Consider the following 23510-nt stretch of genomic DNA (forward strand, 5'->3'; position numbering starts at 1 on the left):
TATGCACGTGTAGGCAAGCACACCTCCACAATCCTGCATGTGTGTATACACATGTATGAACACACGCACACACAGACACACAATGAAATCTCATATGTGGTTCAACATGAACCCTGGAAATGTGCCTAGTCAAGAACCAAGACACAAAAAAAGACTCCGTATTATTCCATTTGTAGAATAGGTGAATACATAAAACAGAAAGATGGTTCAGTGAGGGCATGGGGAATAGAGGAGGAAATGACTTCTAATGGGTGTCTTTGGGGGGTGACAGACATGTTTTGGGATTTGATAATGGTAATATTTTCTCAGTTTAATAAATATACCAAAAGGCATTGACTTGTTCACTTTAATGGTAAGTGAATTACACGCTTTTGAAGAAAGAAAAGAAGGATGTGTTACAGAGACCAAAGTGGAAATGGCCTGTGAATGGAAATCAGATCTCTGTGCCCCCAGAGTAGGGCAACTTATTGATAAAACTAAATGTGGGCAAACTCGGAGGTGTCGTGCACCTGTTCCTGGTGTTGGTGCAAACTGGAGTTTGCTTTGGAGTAATAATTTAGTAATAGCTATCAAAAAATAAAGTGCACCCCCTAGGATTTGGGATTTTCAGTTGTAGATATCTAAACTCCATGTGAGGCTGGCCCAGTTAGCACTCGGCGAATGTTCTTTCCGATTACAAAAGTGATTATCATGGGAAGAGATAATAAATTATTCACTAAAACTCCTGCAGCCAAATTCAGCTCTCACTTCTGCTATTCTCTGGAAATATAATGAGACGGTGTTCCTGTTCTAGGGTGGTGTGGCCACGACACCTCTGCTCCTTTCATCTTTGTAAGCTGCACAAAGAGAAAAGCAAAATTCTCCCCGATATATAGGGCCCTGTTTCTGGGGCTCCTGAGTGCATGCTGGCAGAGCAGCTAATGAATATGTTCCTCTTGGTAAGTGGATATGGTGGGGTGGGATAGAGTGGGGTGGGGTGGGATAGGGTGGGACAGGATGAGGTGGGGTGGGACAGGATGGGGTGGGGTGGGGCAAGGTGGGGTGGGATACAGTAGGATAGGGTGGGATGAGGTGGGGTGGGGCAGGGTGGAGTGGGGTGGGGTGGGGTGGGGCTGGGCGGGGTGGGGTGGGATGGGGTGAGGCACGGTGGGGTGGGTGGGGCATGGGTATAGATGAGAAGAAACAAAGCCTGCGATCCTAAATTTGTGAGTGACTTAGGCATAAAGCCTCATGAACAGGGACCACTGAAAGAAGGGATGGCCCAAGACAACCCTTGACTCTGTCCCTTCTCCAAACAGTGACCGTGACACTGCCACTATGTGTAAATACTGTGTTTTGCTTGTCTAAGAGTTCTGTTGATGAAAGAGGAAAACACGTCCATCTGTATTTCTAACCAGTCCTTCAGTCAAGAAAAACAAACCCTGAAGTCAGCTTACCCAAATATCAGGAAAAGTGCCAAGCAAGGAAAAAGATCACACCTGAAAACTCTGTGAGAACTCGGAAGGAGACAGGTGACAGCTAACGTCTCCAGGAGGGTCAGGGTGCCACCATTCCCGTGGAGCTGGTTACATGGCAAACACCCAGTATGCATTCCCATGCCAGATGCTGGCCCTGGGTGCCTTCCTCTTACCTAGCATGTTGAGGCATGGTGGGAGTCAGGGATTATGACATAAGCAAATGTCCACAGACTGAAATAGGTAAAGCCAGCTCAGAGGCCTCCTAGAAGGGACACCACCTGCAAAGGCCTCGCAAACTAGCCAGCTTCCTGCCGCAACTCCCAAACGGCCAGCCTCCCTAGAGGGGGCAAGGATCCCTCTGGGGGAGAAGTGACCTCAGGAGTCTGGTAAAGAAAGTTGTCAAAACCCTAGAGGCCTAGTACCAAAGATCTAAGAGCCATGGAGACCGCCATGTGTGTGTGCTCTCCGTGCTGCACCTGGCAGAGATGCTGTCCTCGGCTCTTCTCCTGTCTGTGCTGCAAGTTCATCTTCACCTCAGAGCGGAACTGCACCTGCTTCCCCTGCCCCTACAAGGATGAGCGGAACTGCCAATTCTGTCACTGCACCTGCGCGGAGAACCCCAATTGCCACTGGTGCTGCTGCTCCTGGGCCAACGACCCCAACTGTAAGTACTGCTGCACGACCAACACCAATATGAAATGCTACTACTATGAGAGCCGTTGCTGCCGGAATGCCACCTTCACGTTCAAAAGGGGTTGCCTTCGGAGCATCCGTATCTCGTAAGTGCTGCCTGTCCATCATGTGGTTATGTTGGCAAAAAACAATCAAGAAAGAAAAAAATCTGGGGAACTCATGCCAGCAGTAGGAACCCCAGAACAGACCAGGGCTTCCTAGAGTGCACTCTACCTAGGAAAAAAAATCAATGGTGATTTTGCAGCAGTTAAGTGCACACTAAACATCCCCTGGTTGTATAGACCACATCATCTATGTGACTGTATGCTACATCCTTTGATCTCCAAATGCTCTTCATCTTGCAATTGAGTGATGGCTGATATTTACTGGTAAGCCACTTTGCCAACCACTGTTTATGTGACCATTCCTCTCCCTCACCCTGTGCCCACTGGACCCAGGACATTTAGCTGGGAGATTCTAAACTGCTCAGAACCACACAGCTAGGAAGGAGTGGAATCATGACTTGAACCCAGAGCTAGATCAATGGTCCTACTTTTTAAAATGCCATATTATAAAATGGAGACCATGATACGGTATGTGGTCTATAGCCTGTTAGGATTTTTAAAAAATGCAAACCATTCTGCAGCTCCCTGTGAACTGCAACATTTACCTGAAGAGTAAGAATTTCTAAGGAGCCACTTTGACCTTAATAACCTACAGAGGTAACCCTGATCGGCCGGTCACCCCTTCTTTCCCATCCCAAGTCACAACACTCAGGTTTTCAACCGCTCAGTAAGGTAGCAACCCCCACATTTGGCACGCTGCTTTTTTAATGTCACGTGTCAGGGGACTCTTCACAGAGGAGGGACGACCACAGCTCAGTCCTGTAAGGTAGCAGGGAGGGGGGCTGAAATCGCTGCTTTAAACAGACACCTTGGACATCCATCCGTGGCTCCCTAACGCAGAAGTGCGTTGAAATCCCCTTGGCATCTTTAAAAACACTCACGTTTGGTCTCCACCCATTGACATTCTATTTTTCACTGATCTTGGGATACAAGTTGGACTTCAAAATTGTGAGAGCTCTATCCCCACCAGGTGACTCTAATGGGAAGAATCTGGTGGCGCTGAGGATGGGACCTGGAGGCTTAGAATGCAGATGTGAGAACAGCGCAGCACTTAGGAGGGGCTGAACTGTGCAGAGGCGCAGCGGCAGAGCATGTCAGCAGGACGGCAAAGCTGCTGGCTTAGGATCAGCCTTGGCACAGAACCAAGGGGCCCAGAAGCCTATATTTTGAGCCTCAGTCTGTTTGAGGGTAGGCAGGGATGCTATACAATGCTATGAGTCAGCTCAGATGCATTGATACGTGCCTTCCCACTCTGTCCTCCTGGTCTCCAGACTCTCTCCCTCCCAATCCTGCACAGCATCCTCATTTTTCGCCCACTCTGGTCTGTCTTAGCTTTCTTGGCTTTATTCTCCTCCTCACTCCCTGTCTCACAATTACTCCAGTGCCCTGGGCCATGAACAGGTCTCCTCTCTTAGTCTTGCTCCCTCTCTCTTCACGCAGTATCTCCTCTCTCTCTCTCTCTCTCTCTCTCTCTCTCTCTCTCTCTCTCTCTCTCTCTCACACACACACACACACACACACACACACACACACCTCTTATGTTGTCTCCATTTATTAAAGAATGATTCTGAGTCTTATTATTTTATCAAAGAAGCCCATCCAGATACCACATGTACAGTTGACTTATGACCCCAGGTGACCACTCTGAGACCACGCAGGAGCCTGGGCAACAAAAAGGAAACAAGGCTGAAAACAGTGAGGCTGCAAGCCTGAATCTCAGCATCCAAGTCCTCAGGGATGCCCGGCTGTCTGGATGCCTAAGGACATGCAGGTGCACTCTGTAATTCAGGGTCACCCTAGGGCAATATGCCTGGGAAACACCTTTGACTGCCACTGCTCTGGGGCCAAGAAAGAGGAGATGGGGACAAAGGGAAACCAGGAAGGCTAGGGCAGAAGGAAATGCAGCCCAGCACCAAGACCAGCACCTTGCGATGAACAGGGAAATGACAGGAATAGTCACAAACTGCGCATTGGTCTGCATCTCTGTTCCCACAGCCAGGTTACCTCTTTCCCTGAGCTGCTTTTACGCTGACTGCAGCTGCTCAGAGCAAGCACTTGAATTCCACAAGCACAGTTCCAGCATTTGTGGTTCGTGCAACTGAATCCATGAAACCGACCTCAGATAACAGACAAATAGAGGCCCGTAACTCACTACAGCAGATGCGCGTGGGTGTTCACAGGCTTGACTACGAGTTCCTCCCATCGTGGTCCCCTCCTTTACTGTGGACATTAGCAGATGAATTGCAGGGGAGAGTGCTGGTAGGGACCATGTTCACACTATCTTATGTACTTTACAAACTCCCAAGGAAGGGCTGTAATCTTTGATTTACAGTTGGAAAAACTGAGCACAAAAGAGATTAAGAAGCTCTCTAAACGGGCATCTCTAAAAGCCCCATCCTCTGTTCGTTTCCCGGAGGCAAACCCTTGTGTGTTGCTGATGCTCTGAAAGTCCGCTCTCAGGGGTTTTAGCGCAGCTCAGATTGTCTCCTGCTGTCTTAGAAAGGTCTTTTACTACCTTCCTATGTCCCAGCCCACATACAACAGTAATGATCATGTCAACTGCCTTCCGGGCACAGCCACCAAAAGTACCCTTGTAATTGGGCAAGATTAGATTTATTTATTCATTGTATCAAGCGGGAATGTCCCACTCCATGCCAATGTGAGATACCTGGGTAAGAAGGCATCACAGGCCATGACACGACGAGGGTTCATATGAGTGAGAATACAGCCAATCTGTTGGGTCTCTTATTCTTTTCTAGAAGGCAGCTAGGACATACAGAGCCCGAATCTGCTTCTGGAAAGAGAAAGAGCAGGCGTCATCACTCACATTCCCCTGCACAGGAGGGTGGGAGGCCATTTTTGTGGTTTGGAGAATGTTCTGGTCTGAGTTCCAGCATCACGCAGTGGTATTAGTTCTGCCCGGGTCCATCACAGTTACTGTGGTCCTGTCCCCTGCTGATGCTCTGTGGTGTTGCTAGCATGCAGTGGAACCTCCAGACCCAGCTGACCACACCACACGGCTACCACTCTGCTGCTTTTCTTTCCCTCAAAATTAAAATTAGCAGGGGGTCACTGCAGGACTCAGGCTGGATCCAGAGACTGTATTCAGTCCAAATAGGCATTTAATTCGGCTTTAATCATCTTTTAAAACGCTGTGGCATGGGTACCAGGGGCAGGTACCAAATGCCTAACTGAGTTTATTTACTAAGAGAGTGGAGGCAAGCCAAGGAGCCAGGCAGCAAGCAGGAGCCTTTTCGTAGATCCTTCTGGAGTTCTTGAGAGTGTTCCTGACACCTGTGTTTGCTTTACCTTTCAGCTCCAAGACCGCCCTCCGCATAGGGAGCAGCGACACCCAGCTGGAGGAGCTCAAGTCCATGCCCGCCAGCAGCCACTTGGTGAGCCATCTCACCTGCCCCATGTGCAACCGGCTGCGCCTGCATTCCTTCATGCTGCCATGCAACCACAGCCTGTGCGAGAAGTGCCTGCGGCAGCTGCAGAAGCATGCCGAGGTCACAGAGAACTTCTTCATCCTCATCTGCCCCATGTGCAACCGCTCGCACTGCATGCCCTACAGCCACCAGATGCACCTTCCAGAAAACTATCTGCGCGGGCGCCTCACCAAACGCTACATGCAGCAGCACGGCTACCTCAAGTGGCGCTTCGACCGATCCTCGGGGCCCATCCTCTGCCAGGTGTGCCGCAGCCGTCGCATTGCCTACAAGCGCTGTGTCACCTGCCGCCTCAATCTGTGCAACGACTGCCTCAAGGCCTTCCACTCGGACGTGGCGATGCAGGACCACGTCTTCGTGGACACCAGCGCCGAGGACCAGGACGAGAAGATTTGCATCCATCACCCGTCCAGCCGCATCACCGAGTACTGCCGCAGCGACAACCAGCTGCTCTGTACCTTCTGCAAGGTCGCTTTTCACAATGGCCATGACACAGTCGGCCTCATAGATGCCTGCTCAGAGAGGTCTGCCGCTCTCTTCAGTGCCATCGCCAAGTTCAAAGCAGGTCCTAGTCGGTTTCCCACTCCCCTTCAGGGTAACTCCCCACTGTGGAAAAGGCTGGAAGTTGGTGTGGAGCACCTGTTAAGGAGCCTTACTCCACGTTGTGGAAAAATCCAGACACTGGGAGACCCTGACATAGCCAGCGAGTCACTGTCATTGCGTTCATGACAGCTACCACCAGCCACTAGTGTCACTAAGTCACTGCGTCTTTGTGACTCAGTTTTTTCATCTATAAAATTGGAAGGATAGTGGCAGTTCCCTCATTGGGTTGCTGTGATCAGAGTCAGACTTGTGAAACATGCTCTCAGCCTCTCTGCTGGAGTGTGGGCTAGGGTGCTGGGGGCACCACTCTGGAGAATGATAAGCTCATAAAACTCTTTCAATCTTTGTCACAATCTTCCTGAACTTTGGCCTCATTTCCCAAAGGGGAAAAATGAGGAGTTTTCTCCAGTCAAGTCTGAAGTTCTGTTTGTTACCGAACATGGAGGTTATTTTTAATCTCCCGCTTCCTGGTTTCCAGGGGGAATAATTAATCTAATCCTGAGTCATCTTAGTTGAAGGTGTCTACCATGAACTTTCTGTCAAAGTTGTAGGTAACGAATTCAGGGAGCTGCTAATGAATATATAGTATCAGGAAAAAACTCCAAAACAGCCAGTAATACTCTGCCCAGCCTGTTTTCCTTCTGCCTGCATGGTCACAGTTATTCATACTGGCTGCAGAATACAATTTCTATAGAGGAACTGACCCTGGTTTTTATACTAGAACCAAGTACAATGATATTTCATAAACTTCAGTAAAGTGTTCATAATTTCTGAATGTGTCTCCACCAGGTCAGACATGTCTTCGTCCCCAGTTAGCCCTAGAAATTAATTTAGGGAAATGGCTCCTTCTAGAGAGGGCCTTATAAGCCTTTGCCTTTTTGTTTGTTTGTTTGTTTTTGTTTTTCAAGACAGGGTTTCTCTGTGTAACAGCTCTGACTGACCTAGAACTCACTTTGTAGACCAGGCTGGCCTTGAACTCACAGAGATTCATCTGCCTCAGCCTCCCAAGTGCTGGGATTAAAGATGTGCACCACCACTGTCAAGCCTTTTCTTAATTGTGTTTTCTATTGCTGTGCTAAAACACCATGACCAAAAACAATTCAGAGGAAAGGATTTACTTTATTTTACACTTCCTCATCATAGTCTATCATTGAAGGAAATTGTGGCAAGAACTTAAGGCAGAACTTAAAAGCATATACTGAAATGGAAGCCATGGAAAAATGTTATTCATGGCTTGCTCTTCCATGGCTCGCTCAGCCTCTGATTTTATACCATCCAGAGCCACCTACCCAGAAGGCACCACCCACAGTGAGTTAGAGCCCTCCTACATCAGTTCTCAATCATCAGTCAAGAAAATGCCTTCAGGCTTGCCTACAAGTCAATCCTATGGAATTATGTTCTCTATTAAGATTCCTTCTTCCCAGATGACCCCAGGTTGTATTAAGCTGACATAAAACTAGCCAGGATACCTTTGGAGTATTCCATGTCCGGTCTCAATGATCATACAGTGCAGATGCTAAAATCCCCTCCAAGGATAAGGCAGCTGTGCTTAGCAAAAGTGGTCACCATAAGGCAGCCAGTGAGTCACATCCCCACCCAGTCTCCAGCACCAGCGCTAAACAGTGACAAGACACTCTACACAAAGAATGCTGGGTAGGTGGGATGGAGCCCCCGGGCCACCTACAGTCCATATCCATGAGGAGGAGCCCACTGTCAGTGCTGAAGATCTCCAGACCAGTCTTTGTAAGGCAGCGTTGAGCAGCCATCAGAAATTTCTTTCTTTCTCTGCTACAAGAGAAACGTATGCCAGGGCAAAGTTATACCTGGGGCATGAGGAGGAAGGACAGAGGGCCCTTTCTTTCAGAAGCCTGTCCTAGCCTGTGTCAGCCCACCTCCAGGTGTCTTCCCTTCCCCTCTCCCCATTCATTTCCTTTGAGCCTGCAGAGAATTTTCTCCAGTTTGAAACGGCTTTGACATCTAGGAAGACGAAAATTTTCACAGTAGCCAACTTGATTGTTTTTCAGTCCGATACGAAATTGATAACGACCTGATGGAATTCAACATTTTAAAGAGCAGCTTTAAAGCCGACAAGGAGGCGAAGCGGAAGGAGATCAGAAACGGGTTCCTTAAACTGCGAGCCATCCTGCAAGAGAAAGAGAAGATTATCATGGAGCAGATAGAGAACCTGGAGGTGTCCAGGCAGAAGGAGATCGAGAAGTACGTGTACATCACCACCATGAAGGTGAACGAGATGGATGGCCTGATCGCCTACTCCAAGGAAGCGCTGAAGGAAACGGGACAGGTGGCCTTCCTGCAGTCGGCTAAGATCCTGGTGGACCAGATCGAGGAGGGCATCCAGAACACCTTCAGGCCCGACCCTCAGCTGCGGCTGCACTCCCTACACTGCATTCCCTTGGATTTCGCTGAACTCTCCAGCGCCATCCACGAGCTCTTTCCCACGGGACCCAAGAAGACTTGCTCCTCGGGGGACTCTCTCCCCTCCCAGTATCCTATCCACTCAGAAATGATGATCACCAGGAAGGTCACATTCAGCACCCACAGCTTCGGCAACCAGATATACCAGCGAAGCTCCTCCTTGCTGTCCTTCAGTGCCGCCAACGACAAGAACAAGATGGGAATAGAGGCCTATGGGAGGGCCCAGTCTGCTGCGCCTGCCAAACAGACTGACGGCCTCTATACCTACTGGAGTGCCACGGGGGAGACCCAGCCCCCACAGAACAGCAATAGCTTCCACAACTGGTACTCATTCAATGACGCCTCCGTGAAGCCCCCAGGCCCAATTGTCATCTACCAGACTCTGGTGTATCCAAGAGCTGCCAAGGTAAGATAAAGGGATGGTGTGGGGCACAGGGGGGTCAGAAAAGGTTGCCCATACCTCTTTGACCTCTAGAATGTGGTTGCTCAAATCTGCTCCTCTAGACTCAGGTCAGCCTAGCCAAATAACGTAGGGTTCTGAATGTTTCTTAGTCCATCCATGCAATGAAATCACGGTGATAGGTGCATGTAAACCCCCTGCCCTGCTCAACTGAAAGAGAAACGTGCTAAGAGGCAGGGGCTGAGGCAGAGGGGATCCCAGGCTCTTTCTCATCAGCTAGGCTAGCGGAAATAGTGGGGTTCCAAGTTCAGTGACATTGTCTAAGATATAAATAAATATAAATAAATAAGTAGAATAATAATGTGATAGAGAAAAAGAAGATGATATCAACCTCTAGTGTGATCTTCATACTAACGTAAAAGTCAAGTGAGCACACATTCACATACACACATTCATACCCACCATACCATAAGTAAATAAAAACTTTAATTAATTAAGAAAAGAAAGAAGAAGCAAAGAGTAAGAGAATCAAGTTGGAACCAAAGCAAGTTTCAAAATGGCTTGCGAGATCCTGAAAGTGGGAAGCAGTCCAGGAATGGGTTAGAAAGGCAGTCTCCCCTGGCTGCCAGCTGTATGCTCCTCTCAACTGCTACCCCCCTGAAATTCAGACTCCTCATGGTTTAAAAAGATTGCAATGACAATCCCCAGGAAAATTCCAGTTCCCTGCCAATATCCATCTGTTTTTAGGGGTGATGTGGAAAGTAGGGCATCTCTCAGATCTCTGTACCCATCATCATCTAAGACAAGACTTGCCATTGGCCTTCTTGACCTAACATGGACAAATGGTCTTTCCCTGAGTTGCTTAAGGAGTACCTTATTCAAATTCAAAGAGGCAAAGGGTTGCTGGGCAACTAAATCCTGAATTAGTGAGTTTCTTGGCTCTTTCGCGGTTCCTACGGGGACATACCTCCCATGTTAATCCATGGCCTGTTTCCATACGGCAGAACTCATCTTTTAACCATCTCCCAAAGATAATAGGCATCTTGATGTCTGGACTTGTGGTTTCCAAACATGAACATTTCCCGAATACTTGTTAGAAGGTAGACTCTGTGTCATCCAGTTTCAGGGCCTCAGAGTCTGTCTCTCGCAGCCTATGTAGCCAATGCTGCTGTATGCCAGTGGTAGAGTCTAAACACAAGAAAATGAGGACCATGCAGAGCCAAGTTTTATCTTCCTGTTCTGCGAGACATTTTAATCTTTGCTTCAGAGGCTAAAACTAATATTGTACAAGGTAGAACAGAGCCCTTCTAGAGATCCTCAAACACAGCACAGTGTTCCCCCGTCCTTCACCCAAGATATGCCTGAACCAGCAGGGCCCAGAGTACAGGTGACATCAGTGAACTCTGGGGACAGTGTGTTTCAGCTCAGTGAGTCCACAGCTCCTGTTATAAAGCAAAGGCCTGGTGGGTTCTGCTCCATTCTTCAACTTGGAGAAGGTACCTGTGCTGCCTAAACTTACCCTGGATAAGCTTGAAGGGGCAGACCTATCAAGACAACCAAGCAAGTCACTGCCACCTCACCTATGACCAGATAGTGATTTAATGGATAGTAATAGTAATAATAATAATAATAATAATAATAATTAATAACGAAGATCCCTGTTCTAAGGGTCATGTAATGGGCCTTTCCCAGGATTCACTGTGCTCTGCAATGAAAATGACTAAGTCTATGTTGACATCATCCCCAAATCTTCAGGGTTTCTGCATGCAAAATGTTCAAGTTGGTCTTAAAACTTATTAGTACACATTGCAAAATCCTAGAGATCTTTTAATTCAATTTGGTTTCTAGAAATAATCCAAATTCCCACTCCCTTCCTAAGAAATTACAAAAAAAAATCAGATGAGGATTTATGCCCCAAAATATTCATTGTAGCATTTATTTGAGATAAAACTAGAAAAAAAAAAAAACCTGACTACTCAGCTATATAGAAGGGGGGAGTTATTTCTGGAACAGTTTGATTTCTTTTTTTAAGTTTCATTACATGTATTTTATTTGTGTGGTGTATGTGTGTAAGAGAGAGAGTCTGTGTGTGTATGTATGTAAGAGAGAAAGGGAGAGTCTGCGTGTGAGTGTGTGTATGCAAGAGAGAGAGAGAGAGTGTGTGTGCGTGTGCGTGCGTGTACATGTGCGTGTGTGTGCGTGTGCGTGTGTGTGTGTGTGTGTGCGCACACCTGCACATGCAAGAGCATACATGTGGAGGTCAGAGGACAACGTGAGTCAGTTCTTGCTTTCCATTGAAGGAATCCTGGGAATCAAAGTTCAAGTTGACAGGCTTTAGCAGCAACCACTTTACTCCCTGAGCCTTCCTGCTGGCCTCTATGGGAGGTCTGAAAGACAGCGCCTTACCAGACTTTTGACAGTATAAAATATGTGAAGTGTAATTAAGAGAGCAAGTCAAAGCCCTGCAATCCCATTGCATCAGTGTGTGGGTGTCTCCTGACAGGAGAGACACTGGGATGAACCAACCTGAGGATTAGGAGGACATTTATCTTCTTTTCTTATACTTTTCTGCATTTCCAAAGCATGTTATCATAAATGTGTTTGTTGGGATAAACAAAGAAAATGAGTTAATTTTACTTGTTGGGTTAATTTATTTAGTACTCATAAAATTATACATTAATTGTACCTATGACATTTAACTGTAGCCAAAAATATAATAAAAGTATTAGAAATCTGCTTTTTTTTTTTCTGAGACAAAGTTTTTAGTTTTCTCTGTGCATCCCTGGCTGTCTTGGAACTTGCTCTGTAGACCAGGCTGGCTTCAAACTCAGAGATCCACCTGCCTTTGCCTCCCAAGTGCTGAGATTAAAGGTGTGGACCATTGCCACCAGGCTGAAATGTGATTTTAAAATACTTAGCAAAATGGCGGCACTTACCATCAAACCTTACAACCTAAGTCCTGTCTCAAGGACCCAGGAGGTGGAAGGAAAGAACAGAGTCCAGCAAACTATCCCGTACCCTCCACATGTATCCATGGTATCCATGGTATCCATGGTATCTGGTATGGTGTGAGTGCATACATGCACACACGCACATGCGCGCGCACACACACACACACACAATAAATGTGAAAACACTGTTGTCATAAATTTTTCTATGTCAAATCTTATCTGCTGTTTAAGACGTGTTACTGAATCTCTTCTCAGAAGCTGATGTCTTCTGATTTGAGTACAAACATTCTGTCTCCATTGTTGAGTATTTCCTCATGAGTAGAGAAGGAAATATTTTGCATCCCAGCATACTATAAAGGGATAGGGGACAAGTGTGTCACTCTCCCATGGTCTGTGACTTGCTGGAACTTGCCAAATGTATCCTTTCTGTGCCTATAAAGCGGGAGGATGAAATCTGCCTTCCGGAGGTTTCTGAGGATTTCTGGATTTGGAGATGGAAGTGTCTGATAGGAGAGCTGATGCACGAAAGGCATCTGGTAAACAACACCCACGGCCATTGCCTCCATGCCGACTGACCGTAACAGAACCCTGAAGAGCAACCCCCTGTTCCCGAAATCCATAATGTGTAACACACCAGGCCTCCCCCAGAGCTTCCCAAGACCCTTACCCATGATCTAACTAAAGCCCTCAGCAGCAGTACAAGATGGGGTCAGATTACGCACAGCCCACAGTCAACAGCACAGATCTTTACAGGAAGGACAGCAGAGAGGTGTGTATCTGTGTTCACACACCCATTTCTCCTAGGTTTACTGGACATGCCCAACAGAAGACGTGGACTCCTTTGAGATGGAATTCTATGAGCTCGTTACCACCCCTCCTAACAATGTCCGAACAGAGCTCTGTGGACAAATCCGGGACATCATGCAGCAGAACCTGGAGCTGCACAACCTCACCCCCAACACGGAGTATCTGTTCAAGGTTAGAGCCATCAATGACAACGGTCCTGGGCAGTGGAGTGACATCTGCAAGGTACTGTCTACATTCATTTCTTAATGTTTTCATGATTTGGGCTTCTTGATTCTTAAAAATTATTGGAGGGGCCCATGCATGCCACGTGTATGCATGGAGCAAAAGTCAGTTTCAACTTCTCTCACATGGGATCTGGGGATCAAACCGAAGTCGTCTGGCTTATTGACTCTCTTGAGTCTCTGCTAGCATCTCTCTGACCCTTCAAATGGGAATGCCTTGGTAGAGTTCAGAACTGGCTTAAAGATCACCAGAGACAACAGAGAATTCTGCCTTCTAGCCCAGAAAACTACTTAAGTCTCAGCCAGAGGCGGGGCTGCTGGTCCCCAACAACCCACACAGACTGAGGAAGCAGCCTGCAGGTCTGAGGATGGTAGGTTCTACTGAGCCCAAAACCACTTGGTCTAGGCTTTATGTTAGAATACAGAAATTCAGAGTTAAAACCAAGCTTAATCCTTATTCCCACCACAGTCAGGAGCTAGTAAACATGCCATGGTTGTATGAGAAGAATAATTACTGTCTGAAAAAACAAACACCCTGCAAAGACGAGGTGTGAAATTTAGCAAAGAGGCAGGACAGCCAGTTAAATCAGAATTTCTCGCAGACAGCAAATAAAACTTGTGGTACAAGTACACCCCATATAATATTTAAAACATATTTATACTAAAATTATTTTTGGTTCATCTGGGAGTTAAAAAACAGACACTGAACAATTCAGGTGGGCTCCATAAAGCAAGGAAACAAACTATCCTTCTTTGTATTAGAGAGCTGATTCTTCTTCAAGGTCCCGAGTGACACACACTCATGAATGTCATTGGATTGATATGAAGAATATCAGGACTGCCAAGAGCTCTCTTACTATGTAACTGTGGAGATGCTCTTTGGAATCTGAATAAGTCTTAGAGGCTCTTTAAAAGGTAAAAAGGATGCGTCTATTCAGTTAGGGTTTAGAAGACTTACAGCCTCAAGAGACTTCTAAGATACATCTGATTCGATGCCCACACAAACTAGGAAGTTTTCATCCTCTCCTCCTTTTCCCTCCCCTCACTTTCCCTTTCCTCTCTTCCCCACCCTTTCCTCCCTTCCTTTCCTCTCTCCTCCCCTCCTCTCACCTCTGCTTCTTTCTTACTCTCTTCTTCCATCTTCCCCTCTCCTCCCCTCCTTTTTCCTTCCCTCCCCTCCCCTCCATTCACTTCTCTTCTCTTGTCTGCTTATCTCTGAATCTGCCTCGTTCTTGGTCACCCCTCAGTTTCTTCTCCCTTACATCCAGCTTTCATGTAGTTTTGGATGGTCTCAGTCCCTGCTCTGAGTGATCCAATGGCCTAGTACCCAACGGTCTGGTTAATCACACTTTAGCTACTTGGTCAGATGTTTGAGGGAAAGAATCCGATTGGTCGTTGTCTCTAAAAATGGTGAAGAACGGAAAGTAAGGGCAGGGCAGATGCATGCGGTCTGCAGAGTGGGACTATCCCCAACACCTCCTGCAGTCATGCCTCACTCCCCTTCCCACAGAGGTCAGATACAGACTCAGGAAGTGTGATGAGAATGCCTGCTTGGTGGCTCTTCAGCTGTTCCTCAGCCAGCCTTGCTGCCTGTTGGTCCATCGCCACGGCGACCCTCTCACTCCAGAGCCCCAAAGCCTCACACCCATTACTACAAACCGAACTCTATACTCTTGACTGTGAATTTTTCCTTTAATCTCATTCCAGCTGCCTTCTCAGCCTTTTAGCATCCGTCGAAAATGCCTTGCCCATGGGGCACTCAGTAGTTATTAATTTTTTTAATGAATCATCTGTCATCTCTAGGAGTGAGGATTGGGGACGGAGAGAGAAATCGAGGACTGTCAGTTGTCTGCCATCTTACCCTCTGGAGTCTCTTCATCTCTCTCACATTGTGACCTCCTTGCAAACAAAATTCTTGCCTAATTCATCTTTCTTCCTGCTACGGTGCTTACCAAAGCAGTTTATCTACAGTAGCTTCTTAACGGTTATTGAACGAATACATGAGTAAAAATGTAACCAAACAAATGGATATATGAGTGGATGTCTGAATTAAGGAGTGAAGAAATAAATTGATAAATAAAATTAATAATCGCGAAGCATCATAAGAAGCCAGAAAATGGAATGTTTTATACAGCCAGTCAAGAAACAGCATCTCCTTAAAATTGTCTTTATGCGATTAATTTGCCCTCGATGAAAGAGAGGGCAATGCATTCCTGTCTCCTTGCTTTTTCATACAATATCTAAATGAGCAGAACCCTAATTAATGAGGTTTTCTGGACGCTTCATTGTTATCCGACTCAAGGAGCTACGGTATAGATTTTTCCTTCAGAAGTAATTCTTCCGCCCTTCTTTGTGGTTCTATTAGCATTCCAGAGGAAACACGGGCTTCCTTAACACTTGTCATGATTTGCATAAGTAAAGGCTTCAACAGCAAATGAAAATAAGATGGTGTGTTTGAATGACATTTATAAAGCTTCATAAAAGTAATGACTTTAGCTCTTTCCTATAAAATCGAAATTTTTTCCTTTGGCACTGGTGCTATGCGTTTTTCTGAAAGGTTTCATTTGAATGCTGCAAGGAGGCAGCATAATCATTTCTTATCCAAACCGCCATGCTTCCGTCATATGGACCTTTATAAAAGATGAGAAATAGAACCTTTTATATTTGATTTGCATAGCCTAAGACTTGTTGATTTTATTTCTTTAAGAATTTTTCTTTGGCACATAGTACAGAATGTGAAACAAGAAAATTAGTTATGTAACACTTTAAAGGTCCCATCTGAAGGTCAAATCTATGTCAGACACTGTCTCTCCATTATCACTGATGGTCCCAGATACTCGGATTTTACATCAAGGAGGAAGCTCAGCTGGAGGAGACAAAGGAGGTGGGGCTGAGTTGAACCTAGGTCTGTGTGTATTCACAGCCAGGGCTCTAGCCAGGAGCCAGAGCTTCCTGGACCATAATCAACCCTAAAGAAGCCTAGGAGTGAGCCCAGTCCTGGAGATGGAACACCTGACTGAGGAGGGGGCTATCAAAGCCTGAGAGCTGTTTATTTGATAGAGCCATTGTTGTTACTGGGACAGTTACATATTGAAAAGAGCCTTGGATTAGGGCTCGTGTTCCTGAGTCCAATCCCAGCATCACCAGTTGGCCAAACTCCATGACAATGGACACTGTGTTGGTTTTCCTGGTTCCTTATTGCTCATGATTTCCACCTCGAAGCCTCTAACATTCAAGAGCTTAATGGTCTATTTTGAAGGACAGAGAAGTGTGTTTTGTGCAGTTCCTGTGTCTGTTGGCCTCCATTTCTCCTCCTGATCCTCCCGTGGGTCTACCCACTGACCACTTCCCATTCCTAACTATCACCTCTTCCTCTTTCCACTGTCTCTCCACACGCCTTAAATCTTGATCAGCCTAACTGCACATCTGTGTGTGTGCTTTCTTTGGACCATGACAAATTAGCAGCTAAGCAGCACAACTCATCGCAGTCCTACAGCTCGGAAGTCCAAAATGGTTCTCATTGGCTATGTCAAAGCCTTCAATGTCTGGATTCTCCTGTGGAGGGGTTTCCAAGGAAGAACCCACTCCTTGTCATTTCCTGGCTACTTACATTTCTTAACTCATGTGCCTTTCCTCCTTCTTCAAGACATCAACTTCCAACCAGGTCCTTCTCCCACCACCAGACCTCCCTCAGACTCCTTCCTGCCTCTACCTTTCCCTCCCCCTGAGGAGCCATTATAACACTGAGCCCATAATGATGGGAAAAATCTCCCATCCCCAAACAGCTCACTTAATTATCCTAAGGTCCCCTTTGCTGTGGAACAAGGGTTCAGACAAAGTTCTACGTGAGGATCCATTGATCTGCCACTGTATAAATCTATAAATTGGATTACTAAATTACATCAGATTTAAAGGTAAAGTCTCGAGCTTGGCAATGCTCACTAACTGATGCTTTCCTGGGTCTTTAGAGCCCTTCAGGAAATGCAGACACCCATGTCCCCAGGCAGTCAGTCTCAAATTCCTTCTCCATCAGTCAGTCCCTCAGAATCTATGTGCTCAAGAAGCCATTTTTGGTCACCCTGGCTCTTTGCAGGGCCCCCTCCTGAGCCCGTGAGGCAGCTGGGACTTGGACACAGAACGGGGTGGCCTGTCTGCCATGAAGCCCTGACCATTCCTCTCCACGGGCTGTTGTACATCTTCTTAAAGGTTGAGGTTTAAGGACAGCCCATGTGACCAACACTGTATCACCTGCAGGACTGACACCTCCTCCCTAGATGCCTACTCAGGGTGGCTCCAGGCCCTGAAGAACGGACACACTTTGCATTTCTCTGTGTCCTACTGCTTACTGTTTTCCAAAAAACCCGAAATGTACCTGTAAGTCAATCTCCTGGTCCTTCTCTACCCGCCCTGCAGCCAGAGAAGCTTGACCCTTAAGAACAAGTATAACTCCATCTCAGGCTGAGTCTGGTTTGTTTTTTGAACTTTTTGTACACCAGGTTTGATTGATATTATATCGCTCAACCATCTGTACTGATTTTTGCAAGGACATTTCCTGATTTTTATGTTCTAGTTTGTGATATCTGTCCTAAGAAAGGTTTACTTGTATCTCTTTGCTTTTGTGTGTTCTTACAAGATATGTATTGCCATGTCACTAATCCACACAAGAGCATTATGTTCATCTTTTCTCTCCTTACCCTTTTTTTCTAAACACTCTGTTTGAATGATCCTTCTACATCAGCGGTTCTCAATCTTCTTAAATCTGCGGCCCTTTGATACAGTTTCTCATGTCATGGTGCCCCCCAACCATGCTACTTCATAACTGTAATTTGGCTACTGTTACAAAACATAAGGTAAATATTGGTGTTTTCCTAAGGTCCTAGGTGACCCCTGTGAATGGGTCACCCGACCCCCAAAGGTGTCCCTACAAGTTGAGAACTGCTGATCTACATCACTATGGATATTTTGTCCCTGAATTTGCTGATGCTATGCTATATGTGTGCATTTGTTTCTTGCCTGTCACCAGTCTGCTCCGTGTGGACACCCAGGTTCCCTCCAATAATGCCATGACAGGCAGCATGCGACAGCTTGTGAGTGGGACGGAGGTATAAAATCTCTCTGATTTTTGTATGGGTCAGGGAGAGCTACAGTAACAAGTTGCTACAGCTTAGGGATCCATAGACAACTGGAAGTCTTTCCCCACTGTGCTCCTGAGTGATCTTTGCCCATGCATCCCTAAGGTCTACACTCAATTCCTCCTGTAAGAATAGCAGCTGGGCTAATGACCTCACGTTAACTTCATCACCTCTTTAAAGGCCTTGTTCCAACAGAATCGTATCTGAGGTGCTGAAGATTAGGATAACAATATGTGAATTCAGAGGGATACCATTCATCTCATATAAGATATGCACTATGACTGAAATGTCTGGGTCATGGAATCCGGGGTATACTTCATTTGGCCACGCCCATGGCTATTTCCATAAGAAAAGAAGGCCCGTATACCTTATGTTTCACCTGCATCTAACAAGATCTCTCCTGTTTGTCTCCTTGATAGCTATGCCATCTAATGTCATTTTCTACGCTTCATTTCCAATGCGTTTCCCTTCCAGGGTTCCTCCTGTAAGCACGCCCGCCCTCTGCCCACTTCTCTACTGCACACACCCCTCCACTGGTGAATCACGGGATGCCATATAGTCCAGATGATGCATTTAGACACTGCTAATATTCCCACTCCTCTGATGATTGTCTACCTCCTTTGCTCAGATTGTACTCCACGAAGCAGCAGAAGTCTTGAACTTCGATATATTGAAGCCACAGCTTTTTCCCTTTGGTTTGACCTTTTGGGGTGCTGTTTAAAAAGTCCTTGCCTTGACTTAGAGTGCAAAGACAATCTCCTACGTATTCTTTTACTAAATTTGTAGTTTTGCTTTTCAAGTTCTTTGCATACAGAGTCTACTGTGCTTATTTTTTAAATTCTTTTTTAAATCCAGACAGAATTTGATTAGAAAACCAGTGAGCAATTAATTGGAAGGCAGTTGATATGTTTGCCATATGTCTGAACATTTATGCAAACATTTGCGAAGTTTTCTGGGGACTTCAACCCCATGTTCCTGGGTAGACTATGTAGTTTTGTGAGCTAATGAGCAGCAGGACACCGTGTCATGTGTGCTAAATTTGTTATGATTTTAGATGCAGAATCACATCGTAAGCCAGTGGTTATGGGAAATGACAGATGTACTGATTTGCCTATTGGAATGTTTCACCATGCATATGTTTATCAACAGACATTGTACCTCTTAAATATATCTAGAAAGATAAAAAAAGTGAATAGTGCACAGACTTTGATATTCTGAGTGTTTGTTCCTTGTCTTAGTATATTCCTAATAGGTGGCTGGCTTAGTAGAACTACTGTTCTCTGTAGATAAATCTGAATTCCAGCAAATCTTTATGGACTCTATTATCTGATTTGACTTGTTTTTCCAAGTATATAATCTCATTATTTATAAGTAATGGTGATTTTATCTCTTCCCTCACAGTCTTGGAGTTTATATTTCTTTTTCTTTCCTAATCGCTTTAGCGAGAGCCTTGAGTCATACATAAAATGACAGGAGCGATAGCGGATATACTTGTCATTTGCTGATGCTAAACCTTCTCCCTTGTCTTAATGGTTTTTATTCAGTTTTTAGGTTTATAGCCTTTAAGTTAAGGAAAGGCCCTCTGACTTCCAGGTTTCTGCGAGCTTGTGCATAGGAAATTATTTATTCATGTGGTTTGACATAATTGCATGATTTTTCTCCTTTAGGTCATTATTAATGAAGTAAATTATGATTTTTTTGGTTTGGTTTGGTTATGGTGCCAGGAACTAAACCCAAGGACCTGGCCCATGCTAAGCCCAAGCTCTATCCTAAGCATCTCCCAGCACTACAGTTGTCTCTTCTGATGCTGGATTCTACTTAGCTTTGTAAACTAAGTCCTTGGTTATCACCATGTATTGTTTGACTGTGCCATCCTAACAGCTATTTCAGTTACCTTATGTTTAGTTTTATATGATTGCATCTATGGTCATGAGTGAACTGGCTGCATCACTGTTTGCCCGCACTGTTTTTATGTGTTTCTAGAATCAGTTTTCCAATCTAGCTTCCAGGGGCTGGTGAGCCTTCGCTCTCCTCTCCTTTTCCAGAACAGCCCATCCCACAGCTTCAGCGTGATTCTCTTGGAGAGTGCTAAGTCGGGCTCTTGGGATAAGGAGACATCAACTGTAATTTCAATTTCAATAGCATTTCAAGTCTGTCTTCCTGCTTCTTCTGGCCTCTGTTCTGTCTGATTCTCTTGTTCATAAACACTCTTCAACCCCCTCCATCCATTACATCATCCAGTCTTTGTCTTCGAAGATTCCCTACCATAGTTTAAGACAACACTTTAAAATATCTACTTTTCAATTAAGTTCCAAACCCGATAACTCACAGGACCATTAGGCTTCTCCCACTATCCCCAGTAGCTCTGTATGTATCGTATATTTTTGTTTTATTGTTATCAGGATTATATCTATGTATCACCTCTGTTTTTCCTCAATATAAATATAAAAGATTTAAAAATTGCCATAGAAACTTTTATGCTTTGTGTAAGCATCTCTTTTTCTCCACTAAATCCAACCCCCCCCCCCATGTATTCATTCATCAGTGTTGTATGGGCAGTGGGATCTTTCATCCCAACTTTAGTCCCTAAATACCTCCTCAGTAAATGTGGATTAGGGGATGGTAATGTTACCAGGTCAGAGAAATGAAGAGGACCACCACCTTCAAAGCTATGGCAACCACGGTGAAGCTGAGCTCTGAGGTTTCTGTCCTGGTGCCCAGTACAGTCTGCCTTCCCCAGGTAGCACTGATTCCACTCCGCCCTGCAGAAGCGCGCCTAGCCTTTGAGCACAGCTCAGAACTGCACTGCTCATAGACGTAGCTTTACGTATCTGTGTTTTCTCACCACGTTCTTCAAGGAGGCTGTAGATGAATGTCTCTTTGTGGCTGGTCCTGATGGACCGTTCACCTACCAAAGCATTCCCATTTGTATAAAGGGGGGGGGGGACTGAACACCTTACAAATTATGGCCTCTTCATCTTTCGTGCACATCTCTGAGAATGTCCTCTTAACCTCAGGCAAAGTTGAGACTACAGAGATTCCAAACAAACAAAAAGGCTGTCATTTCCGCAAAGCAGGTCACTCCAAGTTTAGTAAAGAAACCAAATGCCTCAGCTGAAACTTAGAACTGGTGAGAAATGGGAAAGAAACAGAATGTTCCCGAGGCTGGAGTGGAGTTCTATGAGAAAGCCCATCTGGGGGCTAGTTTATCATGCCTGCCCTCATCTGGTTATCTGAACTCCCTTTAAAGAAGTAAAACTTAATCTGTAGAACAGCGACGCCAGCACACATCAGCTGTGGGCACTGGGAAAGCTCTGTGGTGCCCTGAGGCTGGATCTCTTCATCTCTAAGGGGAACTGGCCATTCAAGCTTCCCATGGTTGTCAGGGTGCATGGAGTGGGCCTGTGCTCTAGGACCCGGTGTCCCTTTGTGGCTGGTCCCATGCACTCTTTGCTTTCTGTTGCAGGTGGTAACACCAGATGGGCGTGGGAAGAACCGAGCTAAGTGGGGCCTGCTGAAGAATATCCAGTCTGCCCTGCAGAAGCGCTTCTAGCCTTCAACACCACTCAGAACTGCACTGCTCAGAGACGTAGCTTTATGTATCCGCATGTGTTTTTCTCACCACGTTCTTCAAGGAGGTTGTAGATGAGTGTCTCCAGTACCTCTGGGTTTTCCAAAAGGTGTCTCCTAAAAGCCAATAAAAGGAAATGTCTGACATCATAACCTTCTGTGATTGGCTCATTATGATGAAACTAAGACACAAAGCAGCAAGCCTGTAGGTCTCTATTGCTCAGGTCCAGCCCTGGGCTCCGAATTCCACTGTTCTGTGTATGGAACAAGTACAGGTATCTAGGTTGTAGAGAGTATTCTGTCTAGAAGTGGGGACCCCTGGGTGTTCATTCTAGTACTGGCCTAACTAGCTTTGGGTGTCTGAGCTAGTCAGTGATTGGTGGGAAATGATTTTCCTCAACATGTAATCTATCTCAACATGCAGCAGCCAGCACCGTGAGTGTTCTTCCGAATTACTAAGCCTGTGCCCTCCCACAGCCTTTGCCCAGGGTCTGCAGTCTGCCTCTGGCCCAGGAAAATGGTTACGCCTTCCTCTTCTCGCTCCTCTGTATCCCAGAGCACAGCAGATACAGTCAGATTCCTGGGACACATTACAGGGATGGATGCCCCAGGGAGCTTTGTTATGATCCCATCCCTGTAGATGATGGCTCGAATCCACCATCAAATTGGGTATTATCATATAATCATTTCTTTGAAAAGCTTCAGAATCTTCATTAGCACGGGGAGCAAATTAAATGGCATGCCAGCAGGGATTCCACCACTGATACACTGAAGTGAAATTAAACTTTAAAAAATTAACTGTATGAATATCACATTATAATGGTCACACCTACTCGTGGAGCCAACAAGAATTGAGTGGAAATGAAGAATCCAGACATCCAGACGCTGCCTCTAGAGAGACCACATGAGCTTGCCTGTGGGTGCTAAAGAAGCTGGGGTCTCTGAGAAGCCACCAAACCAGGAGCTGAGTCTTCCAAATGTGAGCTGAGTTTCTGAACACCAACACTCTTCTCCATTCTTTGGTCCTTAAGGCTATAATCCACATGGAAATCTCCTCTGAGGATCATGCTTGAGGCACAGACATTTTATGTGTTTTAGTACTGTGTTGGTATTCTAAAGATAATCAAGAGACACTTAACTACACATTCACATGGGTATGTATGTATGTATGTATGTGTGTGTGTGTATGTATGTGTGTACGTATGCATACTGCCATGTTGAGCCATCTTCTCCACATAGTTACACATTTCACCATCACTGACAGTCTTTCTTTAGAGGAAGCGTTGTGGCTCAGGAAGGGATGGGTAGCAGAGTGCCCCTGAAAACATCTCTCAGTGTGGTGGAGCAGTCGTTAGTTATCCTGTTTCTTCCTTAAATGCCCATTCCAAGTTCATCCTCTCCCTCAGGAACTTTGGGAACCTGGCACTGAATGAACCAGATCCAACGCTCACCCTGCAGATCTCCTAATTTAATGGGTGGGATAGACTAAGTGAATAAAGGTGCTAACACACAGTTGATTAGAAATGACTGGAAGCCCTAGAAAAGAAAGAGGCAGGGCCTGGGAAGTATAAACTCTGGACAGGGTGTCTCCTTAAAAAACATGAAGCTACTTCCTCAAGAGTCAGAAGGAGCCAGCCAGGTATGAGTAGAGGAGAAAAGTGTTCTACACAAAAAGGCAGCAGGTGTC

The 23510-nt window shown here is 45.8% G+C and overlaps 1 protein-coding gene across 1 annotated transcript; it reads left to right on the forward strand.

Annotated features, from left to right (window-relative positions):
• Window positions 1-1895: 1895 nt before the first annotated feature.
• On the forward strand, window positions 1896-21806 carry Trim42 (tripartite motif containing 42). The gene is made up of 5 exons (XM_041676734.1): window positions 1896-2236; window positions 5571-6268; window positions 8331-9148; window positions 12898-13122; window positions 21720-21806. The coding sequence occupies exons 1-5, from the start codon at window positions 1896-1898 to the stop codon at window positions 21804-21806; spliced, it is 2169 nt and encodes a 722-aa protein (XP_041532668.1).
• The last annotated feature ends 1704 nt before the right edge of the window (window positions 21807-23510 follow it).

Source organism: Microtus oregoni, unplaced genomic scaffold, assembly GCF_018167655.1.
Source record: "Microtus oregoni isolate MIOR12 unplaced genomic scaffold, Mior012 000028F_ref0000031, whole genome shotgun sequence".
Classification (NCBI taxonomy): domain Eukaryota; kingdom Metazoa; phylum Chordata; class Mammalia; order Rodentia; family Cricetidae; genus Microtus; species Microtus oregoni.